The sequence below is a fragment of the Hesperophylax consimilis genome, chromosome 5, assembly GCF_061612785.1.
Source record: "Hesperophylax consimilis isolate HC1 chromosome 5, BYU_Hcon_1.0, whole genome shotgun sequence".
Lineage (NCBI taxonomy): Eukaryota > Metazoa > Arthropoda > Insecta > Trichoptera > Limnephilidae > Hesperophylax > Hesperophylax consimilis.
The window spans coordinates 27,722,824-27,749,908 of NC_142840.1; the positions used below are offsets into that span (position 1 = coordinate 27,722,824).

At 33.7% G+C, this 27,085-nt stretch overlaps 1 protein-coding gene across 2 annotated transcripts in view; it reads right to left on the reverse strand.

Annotated features, from left to right (window-relative positions):
• Positions 1 to 25,478, reverse strand: part of LOC149423727 (protein O-mannosyl-transferase Tmtc3-like) — a 347,668-nt gene extending 322,190 nt beyond the window's left edge. For both annotated transcript variants that reach the window (XM_089631781.1, XM_089631780.1), the window contains exon 1: positions 24,295 to 25,478. In XM_089631781.1, the coding sequence (XP_089487907.1) occupies positions 24,295 to 24,480 (186 nt within the window). In that variant the 5' untranslated portion in view covers positions 24,481 to 25,478. The remainder of the gene's footprint in view (positions 1 to 24,294) is intronic.
• Positions 25,479 to 27,085: the final 1,607 nt, after the last annotated feature.

A 27,085-nucleotide genomic window follows, 5' to 3' on the forward strand; every position in this document is an offset into this window, starting at 1 on the left:
TCGCTATATCGATGGCCATGTATTAAGCTGCAACACGTCCAAATCCGTTGTTTTGAGATCTAATGTTTATTATAAAAAGACACCCATCTTTCCCTACCCGCCTAATTTTCTTCACTACCAACCAATGAAATCCACCGGTGGTAATGGTGGTAGATCGTCCTTGGCGTCATATCTAAGGTAAAAGAGTTTGGTGTTGGTGGCTGAGCGTGGGTGGGAGGGGGTGACAAAAATGTGCTTTGTTATGGGAAAGCCGTGAATGCTTCAGATTATTTCAGAATGGGCCTGCCGACTGTGTCGGTGAGTCTGGAAGATTCCTGAAACTTCATGAAGATTCTCGAATGCTCTAGAAGGTTCTGGAAGGATAAAGTTCAAGAAGGTTCTATAGGGTTCCAGTGGCAGAGTGTGTCGGCGAGTCTAGAAGGTTCCGGAAAGTTAACTGAAATTTTTACATTTGATTGAGATGCACGGACACAATCGTCAGTTTTAAATGGAAACAATTAGAAAAAGATTTGTAAAAGATAAAACTGGGTAGCTGGTTTTTCGACTCTTAAAGTGTCAAACATTTTTTATTCATTTTGTTGCTGTTTGAAATTGGGAAGTAATTCTTCTTTAATTTAGCAATGTTTGGGAACATTAATTTTACCTAACAATAATAACAATGATTGGATTATTTGTATAGCGCCGTTTTCGTGAGAAAATCACCTCAAGCGCGCTTAAAGAGTTAATTAACTAATGTTACAATAATATAACAGTTTCTAATAGAAGAAAAAGTAAATATGTATGAGTGTAAATATGTATTTAAATTTTATTAATTTAATTATAAAGAAAGACAAACATTCCAGACAAATTGTGGATAGAATAGTCCCACTACTACCGACGATTTAAAGAAGTTGGGACTCTTGTGCGCTATTCACATAAAAATTGAAGCGAAGAGAAAAAGAGGCGGAAATAATAAGCGACAAGAAGCAGCGACATGAAGCAAGAAGAGAGATGAAGCATCTATAATAATAATAATAATTGGATAACTCGTATAGTGCATTTTTGTAAAAATCATCTCAAGGGCGTTGTAGGAAGCAAGAAGGAGCAAGACGAAACGAAAAAGAAACACAGATAGATCTCGTAATTCTTATATCATACAAAATTTATTTATACAAAAAAAGCTTTATTTTGCTTATACTTCTCGACATTCCTTCATTTATGAGACCTCGGTATTTTTGGCGGTATTTACATATTAAAAGAAAAATATACATAAATAAATATTTATTATACTTTTACACCATAAAATAATAATAATAATACAGTCAGCCAAAGCATCAAGGTGGGTAGGTACCGGCAGGTAGTTATAGTAGGCTGTGTAATTATACAGGTAATTTACATAAAGCATTGTTTTGGTCATCCCAGTAAATCCTCATTCGGGTTAATTGAACCCTACATAATCGAGTGAAAGTACCTACCTTACCAAGATAATAAGATATTATTATAATATACAGTAGGCATTAACCTGTCAATCTATTCGATAGCTACCCACTTCAGCTTAAGTCGATAAATTCAAAAAGCTTATATATATGTATCTATATGAATTGATCGATTTTAAAACAATAACAATAAAAAAATTAAGTTTGTTAATGTGGATAAATAAGCGGATATTATAAATAACATAACAATACAAATATTATGTACATTATAGCATCCTGAGGCGATTTGAAAAAAACGGTGCTATATAAATGAAAAAAAAAATATTATTAAGGAACTCCAGTGAAAAATATGTGGCTTAAAAATATTCACATGGCACACGCTGATTCTTAATATATAAGTTTTAATATATATTATTATAAGTATAATTTATAAATCGTCACAAAAAAATTAATAAAACAACATCACATTAAAACTCACCGTTTGGTTGGTACGACTGAATCTGAAGATTCATTACAACCAGTCTACGCGAGTAATATATCTATGGTCTACATTGTCTGCAATATCAACATATTTCGTTTTATTTGGAAAGCATATTTCCAAAAAGTCATTTTTTAAAACCTGAATTCAAGAGAAAAACTGAAAATGTCTAGATAATAAAAAAGAGCAGCGCACCGGCAAGGCGAAGGTCCTGAGTTCAACATGTGACGGTATCTTTTTCTTATTCAAATTTTCGTTTAAAAATCGCTAATATTATCTTCAATAAAAATATAAAAACTATAGTTTTCAATCATTAAGTTATTCCAAAAAAGCAAATTTCAACAGAATTTTGTTTTATTTTGGAGGTAAAGGAACTAGTGGGAATTTTGTGGGGAATTTAAACATCTCTTGTGGGTATTTTAGAAAATATGCAGGTATAAGGCAGGTGTACGCATATACAGATGCGATCATGAATGCGTTTTTGCACTTTAGTTCAAAACAATAACATTAGTGACGAGATGCTAACATTTTACGTAATATTCTTCAATGTTAAAAGCTTAAGAATAAAAAACTTTTCGACTCTGTACAAAATACATTAGTAGGATTTTTGAGGCAAGTTACTGATGACGACACAGGTCACGTCCACATTCTTGGTGAGACCCTAAAAATTAAAACTATTAAAACTAACTACAACAATTACATACTGGTATTTAAGATCATTATTGATAAAAATAATGCAGATTAAACAAATAAAAAAATTAAATGGGCTACATTTCCCTTTAACTTATAACGATAACAGCAGCATAAATAGACACATTATGATAAGTAGTAAGTACCTAGTATTTATTAATAATGTAAAACATGAAACAGCAGGAAGTAATGTATGTAAAAAATACACCAAAACGCAAATGCAAAAAGAAATGCGTAAACGAATAATTTTTTTGGGTGTGTTAAGTATAATACTACATACCTTTTCATGTTTCAGAGTTTAACCTTTGAAACGGGTCGGATTACAGAACAAAAGGCTAGAAATTAACAATAAGGATATTTTAAAACATGACACTTCACGCATATTGGAATCTTTAGAGGAATTTACATTGAACAATAATACACCGCGTCGTTTCGAGGCAATTCGCAATGTAAAGACCCACTTGAACTTGAAAGGATTGGAATAATGAACAAAAGAGGTCGTTTTACACATACCATCTTCGCTACTAAGGTATCCGATCACAAACTTATTGGGATATTGAGGGATTTAGGAAACTTTTCGAAACAAACCCCAAACTAGAAGTAATGAATATCCCCGGGGGAGGAAAGTGTGAATTAGGGAGGTGGGACTAAGAGATTGTGAGAGGTGCGAGGGGTGTGATACCACGATTGCTTGAAACATGGATTCGCTGGTATTGGCCCTACACACGAGTCGACTTGCAGAACCCGACACTGAGATTTTGGGTTGATAAAACCTCCGACCGAAGTATTATTATTCCCGTGTCGGTCCGTCGGAATAATAATAATTCGGTTGGCGGTTCAACATGTCGGGTTCTGCGAGTCGAATCATTGGATGGGCCTTTATCCTATCCCAAACAACGCTCCAGGCTTTGCCCCGTGGACCTCATCAGTTCCCTATTACGCAGCGCGCGAGGTTCTTTGAACCAGCTGTGGGTATCTGTGGGAGCATTTTGTTCTGCTGGTGGATGAACATTTATTCACAGGATAGTAAAATCTACAGGACAGTGGGAACACAGACTCCTTCTTGAGGCATTAAGCTGAATACGAAAATGAGGATGCTTCTTAAGCTAGATCAGCTGTCCAAAAAACAACATTAAAGGACGTTGTTCTGAACATGTTTCTGTCGCACCCCCGACGGCCATTCTGTATACTCAGAAATGTTAAGAGGTTGATTGGGCTGTAAATCTATGCGTAAATCTTTAGGCCGAGCTTAAAAAACAACTGAAATACCGGCCGTTAATGCTTTTATTGAATCATGTATCGGTTTTTTGCCACCATTTCCATAATACGTCTTCGGTTCAAGCTTCTGTGCAATGTAACTAACTAATAGATACTGGGATTAAGGTGCGGGCGAATATTTTTCCATTGACTGAACACAAAGTTACGCGTTAGCCAGGGAATTGCAAAGATGAAAGGCTTTCGCTATTGTTTTTGACCCTTTTGACTTAAGTCACCGGTCGACAAATATTATTTTAGGTCAGAGTTGAGGACTTCTTCTGCTGTCTTAAAGGTTTTGGGTTGGGTTGTGATAACGATACCGTCTGCGTACGCAAACATTTCAGCCTTCAATGTCAGAAAGGTCCCTTTATAGATGACAAGTAGCTAAGGCGGTATCATTTTTATTTATTGTAGAAACCTAGAAATATATATTATAATCAATAAATTTATTATATTGTTTTCTCTCGTCGACCACAAACAATAACGCTCTCGTCTGAATGCGGCTTTACGATTCCTATTCCCACTATTCGTCAAAAGGAGCGGGAGAGTCGAGATAATTTCTTGCGACCATTATTTTAGGAACGCGTATTGGAAACAACTTGACAACAGATTATTTGTCAGCAGTCGTGCGTAATGGGACGAAAGATTCACTTTGGCGAATTTTATGATATATTATTCTGTGGCCCCGACGTTAAGATCCGAAACCTGAAACGGAGTGGGGAAAATAACAATAGCAGCGACTTAAAACATAATAATAAATTCATACAACACGTCTGAGAACTCAGGTAGCAGATTAGATGGAATATTGAACAATCAGAAGTCCCCTGTGACTTGGTAGCAAAGAGATTTTGTAACCCTATCTCCTACACCTATGTAGAGTCCCGGCGGATTAGGCGGTAAGACAGTAGGGTGGGTAAGGTGAAAAGTTTATGGAAAACCTAGATTTAGAGCAAGGGTTCTTAACCAGTGGTCTCGGCATTTTCACAACTTGTTATTTGTAACAACGAAAACAAATATTTTAAAATAATCAGATATTCAAAAAGACGCAAGTCTCGAATAACTTTGAAAATTGAAACACCACATTATTTTTTTTCTTACTTTAACTAAACTTTCAACTTCATATCAAGTCTCGAAGAAAAAATACTACAAAATAGTTAGGTGTTTGAATTGATAAAATATCAGATTGAAGTAAAATCATACATAAAAATTAATGTTTCTTTGTTTTTCCCGTACGCGTTCCTTCACACATTCATCCGAATGCGATGAAAATTTCAAAGTTTATTCTTATTATTAACAGGAGTGTTTAGATAGTGGTTTGAATAGTAGAAGAAGTCGGGGACGCTCGAGAAAGACTTTATCTCTGCACTGGTAGGAGATACTGAGTCCAATTAAAGTCGACATAATGTGGTTTTTTTTGGATAGTAGCATGAAGCCAATGATAGAAAAAGTCGAGGATGCCCGAGGAAGACACGAATCAAATAATTATTTGTGGCAAAATCAGATGTAAAAGATGAACGAAATAGAAATAGGTGAGGAGAATGTATTACTTGGAAGTCACAGACATAGGAATTAATAGACGAGAAGATAATGGCGAGGGGTAAAATCAACTGTTGAAGAACGAAGGGAGTGAAGCTGACTGTGATTCGTCAATAAATCAATCTGACAGTAAATAGGCATCTCGCATTATAATATCACCATTTACTTCTTAAAAGTAAAATCTGCTTTTGAATGAATAGACATTTTTACATGGGAGCGCAAATTACTCGCCACGTTATGAACAAATTTGCGAAGTTCAAATTCGGCAAAAAAATTCGGTTCTATTTTCAGAGTCGAATATTTCGTTTAAGTATTTAGTTAAGACACTTTTATAAATGTTCATAATTTACTTCCCAGCAACCAACCAGCTTTGTGTTTCGCGTCCAGACGTTTCTCGATGTGATAGTAACAACTGATTCATATTATACGATGTGAATATGCTTAAAATAAAGTAAAATAATGCTTATATACGGAATGTAATACGACAATTGGGTTTATTCTCTTTTTCACATCTATTTTTACAAGTTTTCATAGTACAAGTCAACATTTTGCCGTGTTATTTCGTAAAATGAACCGATGATGCCTCGACCATAGTTCGCACAAGAATGATGACGTCACGTTTTCAAATTTCACTTGAGGCCATACGCGAGCACAGCCGGCTCCAATGGAACCGGTATGGGGAGTGGGGATAATACGCTTTTAATCACTTAGGGCAGGTCTACTAATATTCATATGTCTATGTTGGAAGTGAATGGTTGAAGAGGTCGAGGACGCCCGAGGAAGACATGGCACTAACAAGTGTACAATAATATTATTTCCGCCTTAAAAATGGATCTAGCTGTCAGGTACTCTAGAATTCACAACCACAAAACTTCACCCCAAACCATTTATAAGTCCCCGAGCAGCGCCGGGTAAACGTCAGTTCTACAGTCCTGATTTAATTAACCTCATTGAATTTCATCTACCTACGAGAGCTACTCTTTCCAAAATACTGTTTGAATGTAATAATACCAGGATTGTTATTACATTTTAAATGTAATAATACAAGCATTTCAAACACTCGCTTGTACCTAGATTAGATGAAGTTAGTAATAAACACGCAGATGTGGCGGATTTATTTAACTGCATGGAAGGTAGGCACAAGAAGGCTATAATATCATATAATTTCAATAAATATGAATTTAACCTAATTCTACTTATACTTGTATATTACAATTTGGATGTACTAGTTAATTTCAATAAATATGAATTTAACCTAATTCTACTCATACTTGTATATTACAATTTGGATGTACTAGTATCTCCTACTTTTATATCGTTCTAGAGCTCGAATTAATTTTATACTTTCTGCCGTCATTTTACGATCAAATACCACAGATAATTGTTATTTAAAAATATATATTTATAGTATTTGTTTATGCCTATACAGTGGATAATAAATAAATAAACTAAAAAAACAGTGGTTTGGTTCGGGGTCGAATCGCTTTGCTTATATAATAAAATAAATATGCCTCTCACGAAAAAATACGATAATAGCAAAATGCCTACCACCAATTTAAAAGAAGGTGTTGTTGCATAGTGTAGGTAATTTGATTTGGTAATTGGAACAGCCTCAAAGACGTGTTAACATTCTGATGGCACCTGATTTATTATTTTATTTCCATGTATTCTTCAATTTCATTTTTTTCAAACATTATTCAATATCATCTTATTCAATGTGAATGGTGTCGGTTATTTTACTACATGCATTTAAAAACCTTATTCTGATAAGAGTTAGTGGTTTTCAAATATTCTGGCAAAAGAGGTTAAGAATCCCTGATTCAGAGTGAGCGCCATTGTTTGCCAGCGGAGTGTTAATATTGTGAAACCAAAGAAAGGCAGAAAGCGAGGATTCTGAACAGAATCTTTGTGTGATTTACGTGAGGCGCGTTCTGCGAACAAAATGAAGGAGCACTTTAAGCGGCAATAGTTTGGGAATTACGAGATGCGAAGGAAGACAAATAACACAACTGCCGGAAGAGTAGGTACACTAATATGCCCAGGCCAGCGGAGATGTAACTAACTCAATCTGAAACCACTTTGATATTCTATTGATACATTGGAATGAATGCTGACGATTGCCAGAACAATTATATTTAAACAAGATAATTCCTATGAAGCGATAATAAGAGGAAAGCGGCTGCAAAGTGGAAACAGGAAAACATGTATGTATCTCTCACTAGTATACCACTACAAAACCCGGGCATGTTTTCAATTAGTGAAAGCGGCGGATTATAGTGCACACGTACAAAATGTGCCAACAATTAAAACCTACTTTCCTAGATTTAAATTTTTTTGGTTTAAATATAATGCGTCGTATTTACGCTAACGAAGATATTCCATTTTGTAAACTAGTTTAAACAAAAAAACTTGGCAGAACAAAACGAATATAAACACATACGAAAAGTTGCAAGATTACACATACTGACGGAAATGTTCCAAAACAACAATAATGGACCTTGGTGACTGGTAAAATGGTCAGCGAGAATAAGCTAGACAGCGATTTGGTCATAGAGAGCGTGAGAATAATATAACCCTACCCGTCGCGTCGCGGTCGGTGTAAAAGCTTTGCGATCGAGTCTAGGCACGCGGCGGACTACTGAATGTGACATACGAATACCGGCAAATTTCATACAAAGCTTGATTTTATGCTTTCAACTAGTAAAAATATGGCTGATTATAGTGGCTGTCGGATAATTGAGCGGCGGATAACTGAGGGAATACTGTACATATTCGAATTATTAATTAATATAATATTTAAACAATGCTTTATTTCTAATGAACGGCAACATTTTTGTGAAATGTTTATGGTGGTCATTTTATTTTTAGGAAATGAATCCTTTTGTAAAAAAGAATACATATGTTTGTTTTCAGTATTGTGGTTTTAATACATATTTAAAAAAGCTTCCGTTCAGTTCCTTACTTTTTACTTTGAGCTGAAATCAAACCTGCTGAAACAGCAAGAACACTCAGAATCTGAAATATCTAGATGAACGCAACTATATTTCGCTTGCATTGCTATTTTCATGAGATATGCAGTGTATGCAGCCATGAAATATCCATTAACTGACACAAACTAAGACAAGGCTCAATTTTGTTTGTTTCACATTTTTCAATGATCCGGGTAGCCATAAAATAGAGTTAGTAATAAAATTTAGAAGTTTAAATACAGACGTCGTGGGTTCAATTCTCTGATATCTATGCATCTAGTCATATTTCACGTAATAATGGTAGAAAGAGAAATTCAAATATTGACAGGTTATTCGTAACCCGGGAATGTTTGCCTTTCTTAGCTCCGTAGTAAGCGTTCAACAAGAAGATGGTTTGAGAGGGAGATGTTATGTAAATACAAATGTTAGAGAGAGCTCACTAATATGAAGAAAAAAAAATTAATAGGCGTAAGAGGACATATTTAATAACGCACGACTCATTTAAAATATAGCAAAATACGGAATAAAAAAAGGAATTAAATAAAGAATTATGTTCAAACTCTAAAAGCTTACACGAAAAAAGGAGAAAAGTAACCTTTACTAGGGCTCAAGAGTGGCAAAACAAAATTTAATAAATATTTTCAGAAAAAAACAAGGAAGTCATTTTTGCTTCGCAAGTTGCCACTTGCTGGAAAAATGATTGTTCAAACACTTTAAATAATTAAACAGGTAATGCTGTAACTGCCCCCTTTATTTCATGTTCGTACATACTTAATGGGCACCTTTTTGAACCATCATACCACTTGAGATGTAAATATTATAGGAAATTTATTATTTACAGAGTGTAAACTTATGATTCTGGAATCCAAAATGGTATTTATTGAACACGTATCAACTCTTATAAATATATATTATGTTTCGTTGCAGATATGTAGGTACTTTAAAAAACATGCAAACTAAAAGGAATATTCATAGTTTACAGAAAATGATAACATTAAGATTTACAAAGTTACCCTCAAATACCTGTTGATTGTAACTTTGCTATACCATAAACTCTTATTAATATCAACAGTTTTTATTAAATACCCACAGATTCAAGATAATATTAAAATAAATGATCTCTTTATATAGAACACCAAAGAGCTTAATCTTAGCAAACGATATTTGCTTCATTCACATTCATACACCGCCTCATCGGCTTTTGGCATGAGCCGACTCAAATATTTGATTCACATGATCGCGACACGTCTTCCTCTGGCGTCCATTGATTGAACTTCGTTCATTGATTTGCTGGTCATATATTTTCCTTTTATCCGTTCTACATGACTAAACCATCTATGTAAGCGCCCCTCTTAATCTTGTTCATTACAATACAGATATAGATATACAGCATAGCATTATTTTCGCGTCTTAACATTCGTAATACGAACGCAAATGACTTTATTTTATTTAATATTCTAAAACGTGATACAGATTATATCTGCTACTTCCAACTTTCTTACCTCCTTCCTCTCTCCACTCAATATTTCAATACCGAAATTACAAAAAAGCTAAAATCAAATTGTGTAAGGAAATCAACAATTCAACACAATTATTTGGATATTCAACGAAAGAATTGAATATTCACCAAAACGCAAGACAAATAAAAACACGAATAAAGAGCTAGTGCTTAGTGACGTCAGGACATTTTTCACGGGAGCGGAGATTACTCGCTCAAGCAGACTACGTTAAAAACCTTGAAAAACGTATGGAAAGTGAGACAAATATGGCTGTCGGATGTGCCTAGAAAGACTGCTTTACTCTGTCCAAGGTAATATATTTCTCTGGCTACGGAAGATGTATCGCAAGGTGCCAAAAAGACGTGTCCTACGTACACTGTGCACAGTTCTCTAATAAAAACTTTTACTTTCATAAACTGCTCGTTCATAGATGTCGCTAAACTTATTCTTTTTTTGGAGAAAACACTTGTTACGCAAGTTATGAATTGTTTGTTAGCCATACGGAATGTCTGTACCATACGGAATACGATTATGAATAAATAGTTTTGTTCGTATAAAACTCAATTCTTTCAATAAAGGCATACTAATACAATATTGGATTGAATCACTGATACAAATACAATATTGGATTGAATCACTGATACAAATACTACATTGGATTGAATGACTGATACGATATTGTATTTGTATGCCTTTGTTGAAAAAATCGAGTTTGTACACGGACCAAACTGTTTATTCATATTCGTACACCGTATATGTATAGCGCAAACAAACAATTCATCAAATCATCATTCATCAATCAAACAGCGGTTTTTCTTAAAAAAAAAAAAATCAACGCCATCTACGAACGAGCAGCTTATGAATAATTTTAAGTTTACTCTAAAAACCTGACTTACGTAAAAAAAGCTCTACGGTAAAAATATTTTTATTATAAAAAAAACTATAAACGCCATATTAAATTAATAATGGTGGAATTCCATATGAATACGAGTCTTTTGTTAAATACATGTATTTGGATTTCGATTTTGTTGTCCTGATTAAATGAACGAATGAATCTTGGATGTGAAAATTAACCCACTTCTCTACATCCGATCGAGCTGAAACTCGGCAGATAGATTTGCTGTCGATGACAATGCCTTCATTCCATCAATTAGTGGCATTCACGCACACACGCATATCTCTAAAATTGGGTAACATTATATAAAAACAGCAGTTAATATACGAAATAAGTCTCGGTACCATCCAGTCAGGATTTTGCCAAAATTTTTTTTGTTTTTTTTTGTGCTGGCGTGGCTTACTCATTTAAGTAAGTCCCTGGGGAGGAAGGTTCAATCTTCAGTCAAAACTAAAGATTGTTTTTTAACATCTCTATTAATAAAAATACATGTATTTTATTATTTAAGGATTTAAAAAACCTTTATAACTCTTCCACTTTTGTTTTTTTACGACAAGACCGGTTGTACCTTATAATGAGCACCTTCAGTTCGGACTGGTCTGAAATAGGCACGGTCACAAAAAAAGTTATAAAGTAATATGTATTCAAAAATTTACCATAATCAAGTATTCTTGCAATCTAAAATAAAGCTTTAAATTTTAGTAACTTTACACACCAGCCATGACGTCATAAAACGTTCCGGTTTTTATTGGGCTGCTTAGAGGCATTACGTTTATAAGTTAATTTGACTATTTATTTTTTTTCTGAGCGCTGAAAAATAAATTGCTCAAAGCAAAATTATTCAGATTCAAACTGCTAAAGTAAGGTATTTTTGTATCGTACTATATAGCGAATAAATAAAGTGTTTTTTGACAATCTAAAGGGCCTTACAGATACTCAATTTGGTTAGTATAACTGCTGGGTGTCAATCGTTCAGTGTTAACCTTATGGCATAAACGCATCACCACACGGTTCAACAGAAGGTTCAACTCAACCAGATTGATAATAACTGCTCAATCAACTTTAGTCGTCTGTAATGGCTATTGGCTTTCTAGCTAACTTAAAATAGGCTTGAAACCAAAAAACACATTCTAGACGCACACTTCATGCTTCATTCAAATACATTCTTATGTTATTTTGACATTTTACTTACTGTTATTGTTTTATTGATATCTCAATGGAAGATGCTCCGAGGAACTAGCATCATTGATGCCTTTGGCACCGGTGCGGTGATTCCTCCCTCTAATAAAATTATTTTTCCTCTTCTCAAAAATACCCTCCACACAGCATCCCCAAAGATGACATAGGCCCTAAGAGAAATAATGTTTTTCTCAGGTTCCTTTCCATCCAATCATTATCTCAAATATTCTTACCCGAAGTAGTTGGTTCACTTGAACGTGCCAAGTATTCTTAGGGAGCTTGGCTCCTTAAATAGATTTACTTGGGCCTCATAAGCTACCCTGACACATCTTTCTCCATCAATATGTTATACATGTCCAAAGCATCTTAAAATTCCTTTCTTCATCTAATAAAATCATTACGCTTACATCGGTTTAGCATTTATAAGTTCTCTAATGTGGTTTTAGCACACATGCACAAAAGCGCTCTTAAGGTGATTTTCTCAAGAAAACAAACATTATTATTATCATTCAATTCAGAGATAATTTTAAAAAATCCTCAATAACACCTACCTAATAAAATAACTCAATCCAGTATACGTTAGAGTACAAAATTTCGACCGACCATATTGCAAGATTAAATATAATTTTCTAACAAACTTTAATTATTGTAAACATTAAAATGTGATCATGTTTTCGAATTCGCGGAATTCAGCACGAATCAACAACCCACTAGAATCTACAAGGTAAACATTAATAGGAATATTCATCCCCAGAAAATAATCTAAAACCCTCTTCCCGGATATTATAATACAATACACGTGTACAAAATATCAATAATAAAATATTTGCGGCAAATCGAAAAATGGGACTCAATATAAAGAAATATAATATTTTGTTAGAAAATAGTATTATGGATCACTGATATTATTCAAAATGTTATCCAGTTTTCGGGTTAAGGACCTATGTACATTGTACATCCAATTTCGTGATAAAGACCTATGGACATTGTACATCCAGCTTTCTGGATAAGGACGTATGTACATATTATTCACCGAAGACTTAATTTTATTCTTCTTGCATTCCTTTTTCGGATCGGTACTTACATGTTATTATTTTAATCATAGACATAAGATATTATATATATATATTAAAAAAGTAAATAAATATATAATCGTAAAAAAATATGTACAAAATAGAGAAAATCAGAGAAAAAAATGTATAAAAAATCTTATTCACATTTCACTTTTTGAGCATGCACCTCTTTCTGAAAATTAATTGAAATTTTTTTAAATTGGGTAAATTTTGTATATTTTTGGGAAATAGTAAATTCTACCCTATTTATTTTGATTTACAAGTATTAGATTCAGATGTGTGCAACTATTTTGTTATAGGTATTCAGATTCAGATGTGTACCATTAATTTGTTATTGGTATTGATTCAGATGTGTGCCACTATTTCGTTATATACGAGTATATTCAGATTCAGATGTGTACCAATATTTTGTTATTGGTATTCAGATACCGTTATATATATTCAGATTTCGTTATATATATTCAGATTCAGATGTGTAGCAATATTTTGTTATAGATATTCTGTTTCAGATGGGTACCACTATTTTGTCCTACGTATTCAGATTGAGGTGTAAACCACTATTTTGTTTAGGTATTCAGATGTGTTCCACTGCTTTGTTATAGGTATCAAGATTGAATGTGTACCACTATTTTTCTTTATGTATCCGTACCACTGTTTTGTTATAGGTATCTAGATTGAGATGTGTGCCACTATTTGTTACAGGTACACGAAGAAAAAAGAAAACTACTGATTTATTAAAATCCCGTTAAAAACGTGAGGGCACGCCATTTCCCAACAAAATATCAGTAAAATCAGAATCTATCGGAATACGTATTCTTGCAACTGCTCTTATCCCAATATATAATGACGAATTGCAAAAATATTAAATTTTGTATGAACATAATATGTTCCGACACCCTCATAGAACTTTCGTGTTTCACTGTTTTGTTATAGGTATTCAGATTGAGATTTGTAACACTATTTTTTATGTAGGTATTCAGATTGAGATGTGTACTGACTCACAATATATTAATTTTAAGCCACACCATAACACCACCAGACGATAGTATAAATTTACAGAATGCTGTAACAATGATTTAGGTACAGCATGTCTTTGTTTACATACATTTGATAACATTTCATCCGGCGCAATTCATATGCCAATAAAAACGTTATTTTTATTACTTTATTAATATGGCTATAGGAAATATTTGAATAAATTTTAAACGAGGTTTTAACTTAGATGGCAGTTATGTACAAATTTAATCGAATGTGTTAATTTATGCTAAGATATGCCACTCAACCAATGAATCTACTTATTGAGATATCACTAATAAAATGTCTAGTTTTATAAGAGTTGTCTTTCCGATACCTTATAAAACTGTGTTATCAGAAGCTCTAGGCCGTTGAACTTTATTAAATAGAACAACAACATTAAACTGTATTTTTGTAGAGTGAAATCCTCCAGAATCATTAAATTTAAAACCTAGTCAAAATATTAATTTAAACATTGATAGAAAATTATAACTTATTATTTATGCTTTATTTTAGTTATTCATTATTAAACATTAATTGAAAATTGGAATTTATTATTTATAATTTTGTAGTTATTCAGTGTAGGTTTCGATTCTAGTAGTAAAACATCTGGAAAAGAGTCGGCAGTTTTCTTATTATTATTAAATATAGATATTACAGGATGGGACCATTCCTGAGTCGGCATTCATTGGACGTTTCAGAGTTGATATGAAAAGTCTCGCGCTGATACGAGTTAAATATGATTTGTCGCGTCGTTCCCGCGACGCCATGTGTCTGTAATGGAGCCGTTCTCTAAATTTGCCTTAAAAGCCTTTTTATCTTCGCGATTTTATTTTCCTTCCATTCTTAAGCTGATTTTTCTTCCCACCTGTCGGGGTGTATGTAAATGAGAATTATGACAGCCGGAGACTGGAGAGAAATGTGCGTAGCCTATTCCGCACCAAGCGTGATATAATATATATTGTAAGACAATATTCGGAAAGACTCAGATCTACATACATACATATTATAATATGTAGATATCTTCCATAAGGGGGCGACATTGCGTGTGCCAGCGATATATGGGTGGGCGTGTAATATTTATTGCTGCCTTACGATAATACCGCGATAACAGTAAAAATAGCGAAAAAAACTTCTAAAAAAGGTTGCGTTTTAAATCAACACAATGACGACCAGATTTCGGCTGTGCTTTATTTGGAAAATAAAATGATTTATGACGTAGAATATATCTCGCGATGGCTACGTGATAGCGTTAACTCTTTTACCCTGTGAACTGAATCAGAAAGAAAGCGTGTTATAAATTCTCAGACGTTATAATAATAATAATACGAAATACCTTTATAATAAAACGTCGGGAGGTACACGGCGTACACAACGAATATAATGGTCACGGAGTCATCGCCAGGTTAATGGAAAAGCCCGTACAGCGTACAGGGGAAATATTACCTGGAAGAGCGTTTCAACGTGATTTTAAAGGAAAGTAGGTAAATATTTAAAAATTCCAATTAAGAATACCAGAGGGTTAATGAAAATATCTCATTATGAAAGTGAACAAAAATGAAAGTTCAAATATCTAAATTTAACCGGAAATTGGAAGGGCTGTAAAAATATTAAGAAAGCTCGGAGCAAGCCGTCATTGTTTAACGAAGCAGACTTAACAAGATACGAGATTGACGCGGAAGAAATTTAAAACCGCGGGCAGCGATATGACCTCACCCCCGCATCAAGCAAGTTAGGTGGCTGCTTTTTGTCTTGTATTTTCAGTACAAATAACCGCCCGCCACCTTTCCGTCCCTTAGCCCCGGGTTAACTAACTGAGGCCCCGCCAGACATTAATAATGTCGAATGATATCTTCACGCAGATAGCTAACCTACTACTGACAGTGTACTATTACTATTATACACGTATATGGTCTTCGCCGTTCTGCAGGATAAGGCTGATACGGAACTTTCAAGGCGCCTTTTAACGCAATAATACAAAACACAGAAAAACTGTTTTCATTCATATTTTTTATTTGGAATTGGTACTTTTAGTGAGAGTATAAATATAGTACTTTGGCTGGGTGGATTAATTAGTTGGTCCAGTATTCAGCAATACGGGGGATTGGCACGCATCAGGTTAATCAGTACACATGTTGGTGGGTCCCGATGGTGCCCACTACGAATGATGATATTTCATCAAATCATATGGGATTTATTAATTAATTTCGTGTTTGTTCGGCACTTTGGAGCCTGGTGGCAGCTCGCCCGTTAAAGGGGTTGCCAAAATGGAATATTGATCACTCTCTGCCTTACAAGGCGGGGAAGGGGTAATTCAATGTAGATTAGAATAACACAGCAGTGTAGTATATTAGGTATAGTGCTTATGTGGAAATTAATTAACGAGCAAACGGTACGTATTTTATGTTAATCCTTGTATAGATTCACCGCTACAGTATCTACATCAACCCGCAGGTACTCGCGGTGTTCAAGATGGAGCAGAGTGAGATAAGAAAATAGGAAATAATAATGTCGCGGTAGCAAGTAGTTCCTAGTTCCTAGTACTGCGCTGTTCTTGAAGTTCGAATCTTCAAATGAACTTACATTTACGTAACCAACAAAACGAAAGAGCAAAACCTCTTGTTATTTTCCATATTCGGGGAATTAATTACTTAGATAATACAGAATACTACATTAAACTCACGAAATACCTACTTATGTAATGTTGAAACCTTTCTTTTCCACATAATCCAGATTTATGTATTGATGCATTTTCAAAATACAACACATCGACATCATCCATATAAAATTCATAGATTATAAAGTGATGTACACTATCAAGTAAAAACAGGTCAGTGAGGTTTTGGCCCCAATACCCATAAATTCATACATTAAAATTCAATATGCACCATTCGTGTTGTTAAACTTCAAAGACGGATAATACAAAAAAAAACAGATTTCAATGGTTTGTCTCTAAACTAAAATATTCTAAATAACTATTAGTTACATTCGCATAAAATTTGTTCGACTTTCAACACGGTATCGACGAAACGATATGGCGTCTTTCATAATTCTTGCCAGTGAAGTGTAAATTTCAAAGCTTAATACCCCATATTATAATTGACTTTTGCAAGCTGAAAATAGTCGCTTATACCATGAAATTTCAAACTAAAATGTAAAATTGTGCAAATTCGACGCCAGAGCTGATAACAAATAATTAATATTAATCTAAAGAGTTTATCTGTAGATATTGCCGTAGAGATGCTAAAAAACCACCACATTCAGAACACAAAAGATTTATTATGCATTGAATAAGTGCTATCCTTTAATTAGTCTCTGATAATAAACTCGTCAAGTTCCAACTAAAACAGCACAATTAACCCATAGTAAGCGTTCAAATATGGTTTGAAAGGGAGATATGGAAATACGAATGTTAGGGGGGAGCGAGGTTCTATTAAAAAACGATAATAATTAAGGCGATGCACTACGTCGTGTAATATTTTAAATTGAGCCGCTATCAATAACAACCCTTACGTAGATGGCGATAAGGTTTAAATTCCCGCTTAACACCATCCGCATTTTTTGATTTATGCAAGAAAAAAACATGACCAAAAAGTGCCTTTTATTTTATTTTATGGATGTTCAGGCATAAATATTGTTTTTTTTCGATCATTTTATAAATAACTTCATTTGCTACATTATACAATAAAATTATAACCGAAAATGGGTTCGTAAGTAGGAGATTTTGAACTTTAAAGCAGTTTTCATAGGACTTATACATTATTTTTTTCTAGGCTTATGAAAAGACTTATCTAAAAAATACTCGATTATTTTAAAGGCCAAAATGTATTCTACTCGCAGTATTTAATTAAAGCATCTGAAACATTTCTAGGCGACCAAATTTTCAAACTAAAAACACATGATTTTGCATTACTACGTATGGCATCGTCTTAAGCGAAAATGGTGAAAATATTCAATAAAACATGACTCGTTTGAAATAGACCAAAAATCTCTCGACAAATGCTTTAGTTGCATTTAAAGATACAATTAATTTTTCATGCCAATAACATATTAAATAACAGAACAAAACGTGTTTTAAATAATTTTCGGAACTTACTTTGCGATTTTTTTCTATCGAGGGAATTTCATAAAATTAACGTTTCGGAATAACAAATGTACAGATATTATCTTAAAAAATAACATATGCTTTATGAGGAATTTAAAACTAAAAAGAGTTGGCGAGAAACTTGTTATAAATCGGTTGAAATTGGGTATGCGGGGCTTCAGGTTCGTCAACACACAACTTAATTCCGTACTTCACCCGGATTAACCCCAGTTGGTTCAAAAGGGGATAAGTAATTAAGAATTATCTTCTACACAGTTGTATAATATAATGCATTATAGCACTTCACGGGAAATTATAAGGTTTCCTCCACCACAGTTGACTTCCTTTCATGACCGCAGTTTGCAATTAAGGAAAAATAAGGCTTCACGTTGTTAAAAGTTCACAAGTACTCAAAAGAGGTCAGATTACATTCTATTCAATTAAAATTATCAAAGGAAGAAGAAAAATGTTGGGGGAAACACAACAAATTTAGATTTTTCAATTTAAGTTTTGCTAGTTCATTAATTGAATACATTTTAACCAGACAGAATTAAGTCAATTAATATGTATATGGTCCAGCGCACTTGGAGTGAAATGACACTAAACTGGGCTACATAAATGCAATGTTTTTATTGTGGTTATATGCACTAAGAATGCCGGTTGCATAGGTGGTTTTTCCATTAAGTTTTTAATCAAGTGTTCTTTACGATGTTATATCATGAATCCATTTAGAATTTGAATATAAAATATTCAAATTATCGCGTCCATTTTTTAAATGATCAAACATAAATCACAAAGGATATTGTGAAAAATATTTGATTATTAGAAACTCAATTTGGAAAAAAAAATGTTATTTAGCCACTAAACTTGTCGCTTTTAACTGACGACTTAATATATGGATACGAATACGCGATTACAAGTATAGGTATATTAGAAGCAGAGATGTGCAAAATGGGTACCCAAAACCATTTGAAATGCAAAATGGAAATGGGTCAAAACTTTTCCATTTGAAAATGCAAAATGCAAAATGGTTTAAAAACCATCTAAAGAAAAGCATTTCAAATGCAAAATACTTATTTTCAAAATGCATTGAAAATGCAAAATGGTTTCTCAGGTCAAACAATTAAAATAATTATAGAATTTTAAACAATTTTGTGATTTAATAATGGACATCAATGTAGAACAAACATATTACATGATGGTAAATTTAAAAATACCACGACTACAGATTATGAAACTAATTATAATTATCTAATATTTTATATTACAGCGTCATGGCCCCATGTTCAGTATTTGAATCAGTATTTTTTGTAATGGTATCACTCAATTGCCAGGGCTCCTACCAGGGAGCAACTTGACAAATGTAAATTATCTCTCATAGCGAGGTTGAGGACCGACTGATATTTGGGGATTATGAAAAAAAGATGAGTGGATATAGTAGGAAGAATGTTGCAAAAAAGCATTTAAAATGGAAAATGCATCGAGAAAAGCATTTAAAATGCAAAATGCAAAATGGTTTTTAGAAAAGCATTTAAAATGCAAAATAGAAAATACCCATTTTGCATTTCCATTTGAAATGGATTTATTTGAAATAAAGCACATCTCTGATTAGAAGTAAGTGATAAATATATATAAATATTTATTTTTCGGAATAACTTTATTGAGTAAAACCTCAAATTGTAATATTTAAATATTGAAGACAATATTAGTGATTTCTAAACGAAAATCTGAAACAGAAAAATCAGAAAAGGAAACGGTCACATCTGGGACTAGGAAAGACAAAGGTCCTGGGTTCGAGTCCCAGATGTGACCGTTTCCTTTTCTGATTTTTCTGTTTCAGATTTTCGTTTAGAAATCACTAATATTGTCTTCAATATTTATATATAAATATGTTTTAGGAATGAAAATAACTATTTTTGAATAGTGTGAATAAAACTGATATTTGTAAACTACACACCGTTTAAAGCAGAGTATACCTATGTGCAATTTTTTTTAACTTTTCGTAGGTATTTTGATAAAATACGCTATTTCATAATGTACAAAAATATTCTACTGCCCTAATCCGGTGAATTAAGTTAACGGTTATTCTAATGAAATCAATAGTTTTTGAGTTTCGATGAACCATTCGTTATTTAATGTGAGTATTTTTAAATTGAATACACTAGGCATCGTATATCTACGATACAATCGACATGGGACTGCTTCAGAACCAAAATATGTAATATAATACAGAAAGATTATGGGCAGGTACTGTTAATAATTTTATGTATTTTGTTCAGCGGCGTTCATAATACAGGGTGTATCGGCACGTACCCGACAAACTTTAACCAGCTATTCCTTAGCATATTTGGAGTAAAAAATCTTATGTGCACTCTGCTGTCCGGTAACGTTTTTTTTTAATAAAAAATTTATTATTCATATTTTCACCACATGTCACCACTGTTTTATCCTTTGACAAAGTTCGAAAACCCATCTGGCAAATATTTTATTCGAATTCCGTTGAATAATGCACGTGTGTACCTATATTGGCGCACGTTTACAGTCACAACGAAATAGCACGGCACCATTCGTCTCATTTTTAACTATTATTATTTAGTGTGTGCGAAAGAGCGAAGACGCTTTTTGACATACTTGCTTATAACAGCTGTTTAACACGAAACGCAATGCCAATGACAGTGATGTAGTGTGGAAATTTTATTTTTTTTTGTTTTTAATTGAAAAAAAAATGCTACCGGACAGCAAAGTGCCCATAACATTTTTTACTCCAAATGTGCTAAGGAATAGCTGGTTAAAGTTTGTCGGGTTAGTGCCGATACACCCTGTATAAGACAAAACCTTCCTATGAAAACAGTACCAGGAATTGAAATGTTGAATTTCAACTGGAATACACTGCTTCGTGTTCAACCGACTCATTATCGTATATTTAACATTTACACGAACGAGCTAAATTTTCCTGAAAGAATTTTAGGAATTGACTTAGTTTTCGGAGAATTCATTTAACCCCTTGAGCGCTCATTACGTGCATACACGTAAACATAAAATTAAAGTAAGAGGGCTTGTGTTAACTCTCGGCAATCATCAATTAAAAGCTATAAAGCGAATCGGTGGCGAGACGAATATCACCAGTTTGCCATTATTGAAATAAATTAATTGTGCACTTTTACAAACAAGCAGATTAGAATGAAGAAATGAGCTAACTGTTAGGGGAATCCATTTAATCCCTTACGCACGCTCAACGTGCATACACGTAAAGATAAAAATGAAAGAAAGATATAATGTGTCAACTCCGAGGAATATTCCAGTAACTGCTAAAAGGCCAATTCGGTCTTTTCGGCGGTGGCGGGAGACGGCAAGACGGATTAGATCGGTTTAAATAAATAAATAACGGGAAGAGCGCGATGAGTTATTCAGGCCGGCTCGGATTGGCAGCCGGTAGGGGACCCCTCGGGACGGCCTAATGTACTTCATATCGCAATTGAGCCATTGTTTTAAATTGATCCGACAGACGGGATCGCATTTTATTTAAGAGACGGCGAGACACACAATACAAGATTTGATACGGGCGCAAATGCATTAGATTCGCTGCAAGCCATTTTATTTTAGAACGGATTTCAAAACAAATCATTTACAGTAACATGTACCAAACATAAAGCAGGCAATCTGTTCGTCAGCCGTGAGCTCTGGCGCAATAGCGCAGCTTTATCGAAGTGAAATTTCTTGGTCAAGATAACTACTTTCAGCATGAAAGTATTTTCCATCGTGATCTACGGAGCGTTCAATTTCAATTTTATCGGAAAAAATTGGGCATTATGCCTTTTTCATTTTCAATCCAAATCTCCGACAGTACAGTATAGGTCGGATAGTATAATTATATGTAGATATATATAATAAATACTCCTCACGACCCTATGAAAAAAATTATTACAGACTTGCAGTGTCAAATATATTTTTACGTTGTGCCCGGAATGGAATTCGCAACAATCTCAAAATTTTTAATTTTGTTTCAGACGAGTACATTGCGGAGGTGGTGTCGTTTATAAGCCTACGAACGTATTTAATCGGTGTTCGTATTATAATTATGAATGAAAATCATCAAAAATCTAAGGACAACATGAGACACAATTTCATAAAAGTTTTATATAAATCATTCGAAGTGTTCAAAAATAATACTTTTTGTTAAACTTCAGATTTCACTGTGATGATAAATTATGAAGACAAAACAAAAACAACCTTTTAATAAAAACAATATAGTGCTAAATATTTGTAAATCTACGAAACTGTTAACTTTAACTACCTGGTCAAATATTTGTAATGTCTGAAGCATCGAAACTCTTGCGACGGTTACCTCTGGAGTCATGAAATATGCACAGTTTTGTTGAATGATGTTTGCATTTTGCACAGCTTTGTGGAATGTCTAGATCGATGATACTTTCTTCAACAAAATATCCACAGTTAGCCGCGAAGCTTTGAAATATAAATTTAACTGGTAACAAAAAGTCAAGACCCTATACAACATTGTTTGTTTCAATTTATCAAAGGTACTAAAAATACCTTTTTATAACTAGGCGGTTTGCTATGTACATGGTAGTAACTTTAGAGGAAAGGTAGTAACGAATGATTTATTTAACTATTTTGTTTTTATTTTTACCATACAGTTTCATACGTTAGTGTTTTTGTCCTTGTCTCATAAGCCGTAAATCAAAACACTTCGGATAAAATAAAAATAAAGAACATTCACTTTCAAGTACCTACCTGCTGGGAATCTGCATTGTGCCGAAATACTGGTTGTTTGTGCTGAGGTAGGTACAATTCAATAGCCATTGTAAATCACGAGATAATACATTTATTTAAATTTCTTTAGAACGTTTCGCAAAGTTTGTTAACGTCGTGGATATTATTTATGTTTGATGATGATATATATATACCAATATTGCACATTTTACTTATAAGTATTTTTAAACAATTCAGAAACATGATGTATTTTTATTTTTAATTTCAAGAGTATAGGAACAATTTTGGTAACTTCCAGTTCAAATTAAATTAATATGGTAGTATTTATTATGTTTTAGGTTCCTAACCAAAGTCCTAATAATCCCCACTATAACCACGGCTTAGTAAAACTTATAATATTATATCAAACCAAGCCTTCGTTGTATGAAATCCGTTCTACTCATCTACAAAACTTGGGTTATACATTTCAAACAGTCCAAAATAATATTTTGCCACGGTAGGTACTATGAAACACTGGGGTTTAACAAAATTTATACAATGTAACCAAACATTCGTTTTTCAATTTAAAACCAATATTATTGTTAATAACTGATTTGCAATGTTAAGTTTTAAATGTTAGAATGGAGTTCGAAACATGGAATTTTGGATAATCTTCCTCAAGGGGATAAACATATATTATTTGGATAAATCACGATTTCAGGATGAAACAAACTGAGATCTGTAAGTCGGTATAAATCGAATGGTAATATCATTTTATATTTTGGTCTTGTATTAAAGATCTAAGATATTCCGACGAATTATATCTAGTTACTAAAAAGTAATTCATTGTTATTGATTGTGGTTATACTCGTTAGAATGATCACCTGTTGGTCGTTCCCTGATGATGGTAAGATGGTGTGTTTTAATTGAAATACGCCGGTAAAGTGATGGTAACAAAAAAACTGCCAGCGGTGATATTTGAGAGGACGAACTGAACTCTTTGGGGGTTCAAGGATCTTGTGAAGGTCGTGTTCCCAGTCGTGTTATATCCTGCATACGCAAATGTACAAAAATAAATCAAACTCAGGATAAACAGGATTTTTTTATCTGATTAAACAAGCAAATTCGTGAACACTTCGCTAAAGAGAAAGTTTACACCGGTTTGTGTTATATATTGTATTTTTGGTGTAGCGATGTGTAATAGCTGGCAAATACAAAGTTAATCACTTTCATTTAAGGGATTAAAATGATGCTAAATAATGATAAAAATGAATTATACAATATTATTGATAAAAATCTATTAAAACTATGTTTTCAAGTTTCGTGAAGACCTCACGACGCGACGTGTATTGTATTTTTATCATGTAGGTACCTATTCATTTAGTAGACTTTCTGGAAAATAGAGCTATCCGTCTTGCAGATACCTTATGCCTTCCGTCTATACGGAAGAGTTTAGCAAGATATTTGGAAGGTATTTAGAAGTTTTTTTTCTTACCTTGTGCATCGGTGTCCCCCAGAAGTCATTCAAGAAGATGTTCTTGATCGGAGTATGAGGTCGCAGGTCCCGGTTGTCCTTTATTGCGCTGATGTCGTCGAAGACGAACCCGCAATGGATGCAATTGTGGTACACAAGAAAGCAAGTAAGTACCACAATAGCGGACAAGCCGTATGAGACACCCATCACGAAACTGCGAATTCAAATCTAAATATTACGTAATATGAATTCGAGCGGATTTTTCCCGCGCGCTTTTGTGTTTACTTCTTGCAGTTGGTAGCGCCGATCTTTTTCGCTGCTGTCAAACTCACGCGTAAACAAAATATTATTATTCTTTTATATCTTACTTTTATAGTTACTGGAGTAAACTAAGGCAAGAAACACTACACTTTATGTAATCATATTATTTTTGCATAAAGGCAAATGTTACAGTATTATTAACAAGATAGGTACTTAGTACTACAGATACACACTTGTATAGAAATTAAAACGAAGATCTGTCAAAATATTTTTTTTATTATTGTAATAAAACTACTATTATTTTTTGAGTATTATTTATTTTATTTTGTTACTTGATTATTTTAAAACATTTATTTTCAACACATTTATTTTTACGTTTTATTTCTATATCACATCTACGTTTGTTACAAAAATTAAGTACACAAGTACGTTTAACATTCATTTATATTTATAATTCTACAACATTCAACGATTAGCGGTGTGAGTATTATGTTTTAATATTTTGATAACGGTGTATTGTTTTGGTACATCTCGGGTGCGCAAAATGTTGAAACATCAACGGAGGCAGCACCGTCTTAAAAATATGGTAAGATCAATGAAAAGCAAAACGTCAGTTGTGGTTGAAGTTTAAAAGCTTATTATCAAACGATTACGTGTCAGTTATCAGTGGAATATTCGGCCGAGGATTCGGGGCAACGATCTTGTGCGCGGGCAGTAACCGAGGGTTAGATCAGTAAAACAAGGCGATCTGTCACTAAACACATTGTACAAGGCGGGATTCTGAGTAAAACCCTTGCCAGTTGTTGTTATTGCGTCGTTTACTCGTAACGTATACTGACATCAATCACTTTGTTAGTTTTATATCCTTGTCACGGCGAATTGCAAGCAAAATATGACATTTGAAGCCGAATGAGCCGGGTGTAGGTCCGACCGCCATTGTGATTTCCGAGCTACTGACGGAGAGCGTCACGTGACTACCAGTTTTGCTAGCTACCCGGTTTGGCCGCGCAGCCGCGCTGCCAGCGGCTCCGTGCTCCATGGTCGATGCGGACCGAAGGTATGGCCTAATGCGAGATGCAGGGAACAACAATACCGCTTTTTGATTTACTGTAATGATTCATATTGATTTAAAATTCTTATTAGCTGTTATCATAACTAAAGATTTTCTTCATGCTATTATTAGAGAAGTTTGTGGTTTCTACCAAAAGTAAAAAAAAAAACTATTTATATTTTACTAAAAACCGTGAAAAATCATAGAATTTATTGCCCATGAAAAAATAATTAAAGTTGATCAGAAATTTACCATTCCAAATTTAACTTGACAAATCATTGCTTAGATTTAGATCAGGCAGAGATGTAGGTCTGTCAAAATGCACATATATTTTTCTCTTAACTACCTGCTCGCCTGAGCTGAGGATATCCGTACAAATAATCCATGTATTTTTTTATGCAATTAAAAATTTTACGGACATGGTGATAAATATTAATGATAATTTTTTTATCAACGGTGCCTGCATATATTGACTTTAAAAAATGAAATCACTGTCAATAGTTACACACCTACATAAAATAATAATCAGTATCTACCAATATAATGCAAATACGTGCGTTTTTATTGTTTTATTTTTTATTTCCCGCCAGAAATATACACGGGCACACCATCACTGCCAACACCGCGCGCCGAGCTTTCGACCGAAGCATGCGCGGCAACCGCTCGGCTCAGTGTAGTACGTACCAACACTACCAACTGAACCGGCAGTACCTACATTGCTTACACAACCGACGGTACCTACACAGCCTGCTTCATTTTCTCCCGAGTCACAGATGTGCTAAGTCCTAACCCAACGTTGAACATTCGGAAAATTCACCCGAGGGAACGGACGTCTAATAGACGTAATACCCGCTCTATGCGGGCCGGTATCATAATCATATTGCTATTGGTCAGTTTCTCTGTACAGAATTTCAAATTGATACATATTCTAGCAAGATGTAATTTAATAATTCTACCACTTTCAGCCCAATTTCAACAACAAATTGGTTTGCAATATTTTATAACATTTAAAGATCATATTTTTTGGTCATCATCTGACTCATCAAAATTAAGATTTAGATTAATTGAAAGTGGATGTGAAGAGGCAACAAAAGTATGCTTTGCTTTCAAAATATATAATTGCGTTTTGTTTACCTAACTTGTACATTGAACATCATACTATTTTTTTTACATTGTTGTTTTCAAAAAAAAACTTTTAACGTAGGTAAAGATAGTTGGTAAAGCTATTAAATACGTACATACAATTCAAGGGGTCATTTTTTTTATTAAAAACATTATCCTAGTATTTGATACATGAGTTGTTTTCATTGAATAAGGGTAGGTGAAAATACTTATTAATTTAGTCATAAATGTTCTTCGTAACTTTTGGAAGCATGTTTGTAGGGCTTTTATAAATTTAAATATTGAACTGGAACCGAACCCATCACCTCCCGATGCAAAATCAATAGTTTAAAAAAAGGTAAAGCACCTTAATGAGGCCCACGTTATAAATTAATTGTT